A 9,038-nucleotide genomic window follows, 5' to 3' on the forward strand; every position below is an offset into this window, starting at 1 on the left:
TAATGTTGGGAGTGGGTCCAATTTGAAAATATGATGAAAACTGGCCTACAAGTTTTGACGTTTTTGAGATAGATGGGTGTAGTCAGAAGTATTATGAAAAATGGTCCACGAAGGGTGCGGAGGGTTGGAGCCTTCAGTAAGGGAGTCAGAGCTTCCTTCCTATGGTAGCTAGTAATTTTTTTCATAGGGTAGGTGCTGCCTTTCGGTAAGGGTCAGTAAACGAGATTAGGGGGTTGTATCTCCTTTCCAATGGGTGCTGGAGTACAAGTGGAGGTTGTATCCCCTCCTGCAGGTGGGTGCTTGCATGTTGCTAAGAGTCTGCGACAGTACATAATGTAATGGAGTTTTTCTTTATAATAAAATAAGAAGACAAAGACAACTGTAGCAGTGGTTTTATCCCACATTAGGTTTCCACCTAAAATCTTAGTGCTCATATGTGTTGATGTGTTGCTTATGTGTTGTTATTTATCTACTCTTTACTGAATACTAAATGCCTGATGAAATTAATAATGTAATGGTAAAGTTAAACATCAGATGGAAAGTATAAAAGATAAGTAAACTGGATATACTTTATTTTCCTTCACTGAAGTCACGTACACACGTTGGTTGCATAAAGAGCAGTACCATACAAAATTCAGAGTATGAAACGAAAAGTTAAAATGAACTAAAAATAATGATTCACCCCACTCCCCTCCCCCCTCTTAGTCTTATTCCTAACACAATTTAGGTAACAATGTTCTTGATAACAAGAATGGGGCTAAAGGGAGCAACAACGTTAATGCAATCTCCTTGAAGACTTTTGCACAAATAATTCTTGGACAATACCTCAAAATTTTATTTTTCGAAGGGGGGAATCTGACATCCAACAATATCATGGCTCACCTGATTATTAGGCCCAACGTGCAAGGATAAAGGAAATTGTGGCACAACGTGCCAAACAACTACAAAAAGGAGAAGAGGAGAGAATAAAGGAGCAAAAGGTAGAGCCACTTAAGTAGATGAATGAGAAAAGAATTAACGATAACTCTGGTGCCATCTCTAGCCCCAAAAGTTGTGATTATGTAGCAGTTATTGCCAACAAAGAAAGAAACATATAAATTGAAAGGTGCAGGTTCTTCCAAGAATTAGGAAGAAAATGTGATGGCATTTTTAGGAAATATTTAACACAAATTGTGTTCTCAGAAGTAAAACTAGAGAGACGCCCATATCTCATACCTGAGGTAAAAAATAGTTGTGATGTGGAAAGTAGTAACCCTAACATACACTGCAATATTAATGTGTTTCTTATGCAGAACAGAGAAAAATTCAACATGGTATGTCTTGACGAAAAACAAGAAGGTGACATTGAATGCCATATTGACAAAGGTTGTGATAAATTGCATGATTCAGACATTGTTGAAGAAAACACCAATGATGAACAGAGTTTGGTTTCAATAGGAGGAAATTGGAATGATTAACTTATCCCTGATGATCCAGTTCTAGAAGTTCCAATACAACATACATCAGATAGTAAAATTCAAGCTAATGAAGAATGTAGTAAAAAATATACCTTGGTTTCACACACTGTTCAGAAAGATCCCATATTACTTAATGATGAGAGTCTAAAATTGAATGATTCAAAATCGATTGATGGGTACCAAGACTCCTTAGTTAAAGGGAGAAAAAAAACTAGAAAATTTGCCAAAAGTATAACATAGGATATTCAAGAAATTGTGTCTTCTAAGACTACAATAACCAAACCCAAGAGGCTATGACCAGTGAAGCTCATGAAGTCATGTTTAAATTTTTAGATATTAGAAAAGAGCGTTTTTATCTCAATGAGTTGATTGGCTCTCAAATAAAGGGAGATGACAACCAACAAAATTAAGAGAATGAAGATCAGGAAGGTGGAGAATCGGAAGTCCTCAAAAAGAGTTTGAGCTTGCAGGTTGTGGATAATAACGTTGATATTTATTCTCTTTCAGGTGATCGAGACCCTTAGTCCCCTTCTTTCTTTGAAGAGTTGGAGAAGTCATCATTATAAAACTCAATAACATCCCCTATTCATAGCTCCAAATTATTAAGTTGGATCCAGTCTACTCATTCTACCCCTTCTACTTGTGCATCATTTGTTCATTCAAAATGTGACACTCGCTGGCCACCTCCAAAATTTGTGCTTTACACATATTCCTCATAAGTTTTCATTGAACATGTGAGTTGGACATCTATACATTAGGGTTTTCATAATGCAACAACCAAGATATCAATGTCTAAAGGTCTTGCTAATGTATCTATTGGGCCAACCTCTGACATTGATGACCACAAATGTCAGTCTAAAATGCATGATCCAACTCCAGGCCAATCTAATATGGCACATGAGAAAACGAGTGGACTCTGTAAGGGTAGTGGAAGTATGACAGAGTTGAAATTACCTAGGCTCGGTTCAAGCATGCTTGGTAAAAATGAATGTTTTCAAAAACAAAAGTTGAGGCCACTTTATCCAAGTACTTCTGTCAAATGGATTAAAAGGGTTGCACCAAGAGGAGCATTGACTTGAGTCCACATGGAAATACCAGAGAAAGGTCTCCATTGGAACATATGGAAGTTATAGTTCCTTCTGCAGGAAGTGCAGTCCGTCGGCCAACAAAAAGTGGATCTACAAAGTTGAAGTATACGATTCCAAAACCATTTGGTCTTGCCATTTTCAAAGGGGCTTCTACAAGGGTGCAATCTATCAAGGTAGTAGCGAGTGACATGGACCAATGTATTGGCATAAGATGTAGTCCTCCCTCTTTAGTTCCAAAAGGGGACAAGATGTCAGTAAAAATGGATAAACATACCATTTGCAATCTCTTTTTCTCTAAAAATGTACATCTAGATGACTGAAAATTGGATTCACCCAAGCATACAAAAGTAGGGGAAGATGCCCATTGCACCTTTTCTTCAAATGTAAGTGCAAAATAAATCAGAGGTTCTAAGGGAATGTCTATCAGTGCTCCTTCTGCGACTAGTTTTAGCTTTAGATGCAATGAGATAGTTGAGAAGCATAAGGAGTTTTGTTTGTTTGTTTTTTGTTGTTTCATAATTAAAAGGAAAATTTGAATGCAAATGAAGAAGAGAAAAACCAATTGCAAGTCCAAACAAAGGCGCTACAAGAAGCTGAGATAAATATTCCTAGGAAAAGTTGGGAATTCAAAGCATCTCCCATGACCTCATTATACCATGAAACAACTCCACCAAGGGTCAAGCTGAAGAATATACCTCTTACCAGCCCACGATCTCCTAAGTTAGGGCGAAGGAGCTATGTTGGTGTAGAAATTGAAAATGAGCAGAAGGAAGGATGTAAAGCAATTGAGTAGTATCCACTCTTGAACACAAGGGACAACTTTTGCAACACCCATACGTACAATTGTTTGAGTACAAGTAATGTCAAGAAGGAGGACCGTAATTACCCCCATGTATTAATTGCCCACATGAGGATGAGGTAGCGTATCTAAACCCGTAGGCGATCGTCTTGATAAAGGGGGAAAATAAAATTATCTAATGTTTGGGTTCACATTGGGTAAATTTTAGGTCAACTAAGGAAAATATCCCAAATTGGGGGTGGCATTTGCAACTCCTCACATAAGAGTAAACCCCACAAGAAAATCTATTAATAGAGGAGAGTTGGAATCACTTTTCATCATGGAATTGGATTTGATATCTATGTTTTCTTGAGCTAAGGCTCTGAGGGTTTTAAGGCCAATTCTCTGTTAATTAGCTTCGATGGAGGTGATCCCACTGTATCTAACCCTTTGTGTGTTTTTAGTGGATCTGATCCCACCTTATTTTGACACCCTTTTCCTTGATTTGGCACAAAATTGGAGCAGTTTTGGTTTGGGTCTTAAGATTAATGGTTTTTCCTTGTTTTGTCACAATGATTATTCTTTCGCTGCTCGTATCGGTTCTGGCACTACAAGATGAAGGTTTTTTGTGGACATTTTTGATGATCAACCCATTCTGCGTAAGGAGCAACAAAATGTCTCCCACTTTTGTTTAAGGAAAAACCTGGATAAATTATTTGGTGGAATTAAGGGTTTGACCATCGATGTTATGATCCCATATGAGGAGATTATGGGCTGTGCAGGTCATAGGACAAAGCCACTCACCCAGGTCATAGTTCATAGGGCACATACCTAGATTGTAGTACAAGCGATAGACATAGGCCTCATGCCCTATTTCGGACAACTAATTCCTGGTAAAAATCTATTTCGGTTTGTCGTGTTACATGACTTACCAACTAGAGCTTGAGGCTTGTTTTAAGGATAATCTAATGATTGTTGACAATAGTCAAGGTCATATCAACAAACAAAGTTGTTAGTTTTGTACAGTAATTGATATGCAAGATAACAATTTAGTAATTCAATTGGATTGTGTAATTTAGCACTGGTGTAAGTAATTTAGCGTCTCAGTAATGTTTATGGGAATTTTATTGGTTGAATATATCTTTTGTTGAGTGTAGGGAACCCTCACTTTTGGGAATTTGTTGAATAATCAAAATTGTTGTCATGAATAGAGTTATAATCTACTGTGCATCATCGGTTGGATATATTTCTCACTAGATAACTCTAAATTTGTGTGCATTCACTGAAGAATTGTAAGTTATTGCACTTTTATATTCATGCCTATATAATTCTGTGAGTAGGCATTCCTATTAATGTTTTTCAATGAAACCCTAACCAGGGAGGAACCCTAACGACAAGAAATTACCCAAGGACATTACAGTCTTTGTGTTGCTTATTAGGGATTTGAAACATTGAAGCACACCTTTGGTGTTATGAATACGCGAAGTAGTGTTGGAGGTTTTGTTAATATCAATGCTCAGTGGTGCTCGAGAGCATTGTTTTCTAGTAGTATCTTAGTTGGTAATTGGTGGACTTAGGATTTCCTTGCATTTTTCGGAAGTTTTTTCTCATGAACTTATCTCATTGACCTTATTTTATTTTATGTGGTGGGATGAAGCTCAACATCAACTTCTATCAAATGAGCTTTATTTATAAAAAGATGCCCTCTTTGGCCCTAGTTGAGTAGTTTGATTTTATTTTAATGATTTTCTTTAAGAAAGTGTTTATGATGTCCTTCATGTATATCATTGCATCCCATTTTTATATATAGTTTGTTGTGAATATTTTATTGTAAATATAAGAAATATTTTCCACAAAGGGAAAAAATGTGAAACTCATTATCATGCAAGCAAACAAATAGAATAGGATTCAAACGATAACCCTTGCAATATACACCATGTGAAGTATGACTGAATTTCAATTCTATACACCATGTGAAGTATGACTGAATTTCAATTCTATACATCATCTGAAGTATGACTTGAATTTCAATTCAAGATGCCATTGAAACAATGCTGCATGAATAATGAAATGGTTGATGGACAAGATGATCATTGGCTCATATGGAAAAATAAAGCCAATGCAATATGAAAACAACACACTCGTGAATAGATGGGTCATATGAGTAGGCTTATTTGTCAATAGTATACATGGATGATTTATAGTGAAAACACTTTTAATCTATTAGTGGAGGTTTGGATTTTTTTCTTAATGGAGTTTGTAGGTATTTATTTGAAAATGCATAATTAAAATGTTTTCTCCATAAGAGTATAGGGAGTAGGGAGACATAAGTATTTATTTGAAAATGCACAATTAAAAAGTTTTCTGCATAAGAGTATAGGGAGTAGGGAGAAGGAAATAATTTTGAGGGTGTTTTCTCCATTATGGTTTGGAAGGTGATTGACTTCCCCTAACAAATATAAAATTGATTTATTCAACATTTCTTATTTACTACCCTTCATTAGTATGGATTTGTTGAGTGGTTCTTGTTTGCCACAACTTATTCAGGTTGGTAAAAGTTATCAACTTTGAGGCATTAAAATGAGAACCAAATTTTATAGATTATTTATGGAACACTGTTTGGAATGGGTTTGAGGAACTTAAAAGTCAGTGATCCTATGAAAGTATGACACGATATCAAAAGGATCACTTCTTTGTGAACAAGAAGGATGATACATTAGCATTTATTATCATTCAACAAAGTTTAAATGACAGCATTCTTGCCAAAATTGCAACAACAATCACGTCCAAGGGAACATTTTTCCCCATTCCCTCTTTGCGTCTCTGTAAATATTTTCATTTTATTGTTTTTCAAAGCATTACCCCTCTCTCTATATATATAATTCCTGTGAAGGAGCATCACTTATCACTGCTGAAAATTCTAAGTAGATTTTTAGTAACTCCCATAGCATACCATTCAGGACTTCTCACTAATCACACTTCAGATTTTCCTATGAGTTTCACTTTTTCCCATTAACATAGAGTCAGGGATTTGATTGGTTTAAAACATTTTTACAATTAAATTTGCTAAAGAGAAATTGGACAATAGTGCTCTTTGCCTTAAACTACATACTTTACATAACATTTTATAACTTTATATCATAGGCTTGAAACAATATTAACGAATTATAAAAGTCATTATTCCCTTTTACTTTTATATCCTTAAAGATAGTATTAATATTAAGGGCTTATAAGGTTCTCTTTACAGTTATTTTTTAAATTTTATCCATATATATTAAGGTAATAAAATAAAAATTTCTTACTTAAACAATAATGTTCATTTAATATTAATTTTAAATTTCTGACATTTACATTTACATTTAGTTAACTCTATTTTTCTCTATTGAAAAGAAAGTGATTTTTAATTTTTCTATGCCTATAAAATATTTATAAATAATAATTATTAAGTTACAACAAAATCACAAATATGATATAGGAATAATAACATTCAAAATTTTCTAACCTTATTTTAGTTTTACAATATTGTAGGAACATGTTTTAAGAGAAGAGAAAGCTTTGCTCCATAAAAAGGTAACAAGGAATTTGAATTATTATCGTTATTATAATACATTTTTTCGTGTTTATATGATTTTAATTTAATTTAATTTTTTTTTTTAATTTGGTATGCCATTTTTTTTACAGTCGGTTAATCTTCGAGGTGCCAATGGTTGCACAATACCTTCAATTGGATTGACAAGCATAGAACACGTGGAAGTTCAGACTCAACTGGTCATGAGACCTCCAAATGTACAAGATCATCTCTGAATGCACAGGATCATCTTCTTCTTGTTTATTAAAATATTTATTTAAATTTTAAAATTAGATTGTAATTTATGTTTAAAATTAGAGAAGTTAACGATACTTTTTAAAATCAGACCATTTTCAAAATTAAAATCTGATTAATATATAGGTCCTCCCGCTAAAAGACTCCACGGACGTCCAATCTTTCTCTAAAGATACATTATCGATAGTGGTATGTTTATTTTAATAGTAACTTTTAAATATGATAGAATTCTTTTTTAATTATATATAAATAAAATATTGTAACATTTTAGTATTTAAAAAACTTGTTGAAAATATAGTAACTTAATAAAAAAAGCCTTAATTGAGAGAATATTTTGGGTACTCCATGTTTAGACGACAATTTAGCTTTGCGGTTTCAATTTGCTTTATCATGTGAATTAAGGATGTAATTAAGATATAGCGCAAGAAGGATTTTGTTAGCATGATTACTGATAAATAATCACATGCCATTAAAGATGTAATAAAGTAATTGATTGAATAATCACGTTGACATACTTTGATGGAAAATATTGTGTTGTGCCTTATCCTTTCTTACCTTCGTCATATCCGTGACTTTGCAATTTTATATTTATATTTTTAATTAATTTATTATTAAAAAATAATATAATTTTAAGGTTTAATTAAATATAAATTATATTTTATTTTATGATAAATATATTTAATAATAATAATTATGTTTGAAAGTGTTTTTTCAAGTGAAGAAATTACACTTACAACATAGTTATTAAATTTGGTTAAATTGGTAAACAAAATCACAATATTTCTCAATTTGTTTTGTTGGGCTGAATTATAGGTCAAAAATCTATGGGAGATAATTAAAAGGAATATTAGGAGATTAAAATTGGTTTAATAGGAGACTTTTCATGTTACACTGTAAAATCACATTAATGGATTGTTCCTGGTATTTCTCACAGGCCACAGAGATGGATGACAATTTTATGGATATTGACAACATGTCACTACTTGGATGATGTTTTTCTGTTTCTGTTACAGAGTATGGTCATTGATGACACCATACTTTATTTTGGTATTTGCTCTAAAAATGACTTGTTCTTTCACTGACTTTTGATGGACTGTACCATAGTTTATTTTTGGTCCTCATACTTTAGCAAAGGGTTATGGGTACCTGTTTTGGCCTGAGGCCTTGGAGGCCTTGGTTATGGGTACTCTCTGTATGTTACTGTTTTACTTTTTGCATTTGTGCTCACTGTATCCCATATGATGCACTTGCCCATATATGATGGACTCTATGTGTAGCTTCAAACTAGACAAGATATACTGTTTTTTCATACTTTAATATCAACGAGTGTTTTTTTCTTACTGAAAAAAAAGAGAAGCAGCAATCAGTGGGGCAAAAACAAAAAACATTTTTATTCATATTACTGTATTTTGGAAAATTTGAAAAATATAATTATATTTTTTTTAAGTATACTAACTATTTTTTTCAGAACTGGGAACATTTTAATCTAATTATTGCAGTATCCTATAGTATCCGAATAATTAGAATTTGGTAACTATGACTTGGAGCAGCTCTCAGGTGTGCATAGTTCAGCTGGGAATTGGGGATTAGACTGTGAGACTTGTGGGGACCAAACCTCCACAAGTAGCAGCTCAAACACAGCCCAAGGACATATTCCAAAATGTTATTTTAAAGCGAGGGTTGCTTGAGCTCTTCCAATAAGCACAGAAAAAATGTAATCCAATTATAATTCACCACGTGTTACTTCTATTTTTCAATTTTACTGACATATTTTTACAAATATTTGTGTAGATTGTAGATTTTAAAAATAATTTAGAATTTGAAATGGTATTAAAATATCCCAAAAATATAGAATCAAATTATATTCAACACTCCTGGCTACCCAAAAAAAA

At 33.3% G+C, this 9,038-nt stretch overlaps 1 protein-coding gene across 1 annotated transcript in view; it reads left to right on the top strand.

Moving 5' to 3' along the window:
- The window catches only part of LOC149212060 (MADS-box protein SOC1-like), a 332,389-nt gene extending 323,913 nt beyond the window's left edge, over positions 1–8,476 (top strand). Inside the window, exon 8 of the mRNA XM_089391674.1 lies at positions 8,081–8,476. Within this exon, the coding sequence (XP_089247800.1) occupies positions 8,081–8,137 (57 nt within the window). The 3' untranslated portion in view covers positions 8,138–8,476. The remainder of the gene's footprint in view (positions 1–8,080) is intronic.
- Positions 8,477–9,038: the final 562 nt, after the last annotated feature.

The sequence above is a fragment of the Pinus tabuliformis genome, chromosome 1_1, assembly GCF_031772625.1.
Source record: "Pinus tabuliformis cultivar Carrire ecotype Pingquan chromosome 1_1, CPIR1, whole genome shotgun sequence".
Lineage (NCBI taxonomy): Eukaryota > Viridiplantae > Streptophyta > Pinopsida > Pinales > Pinaceae > Pinus > Pinus tabuliformis.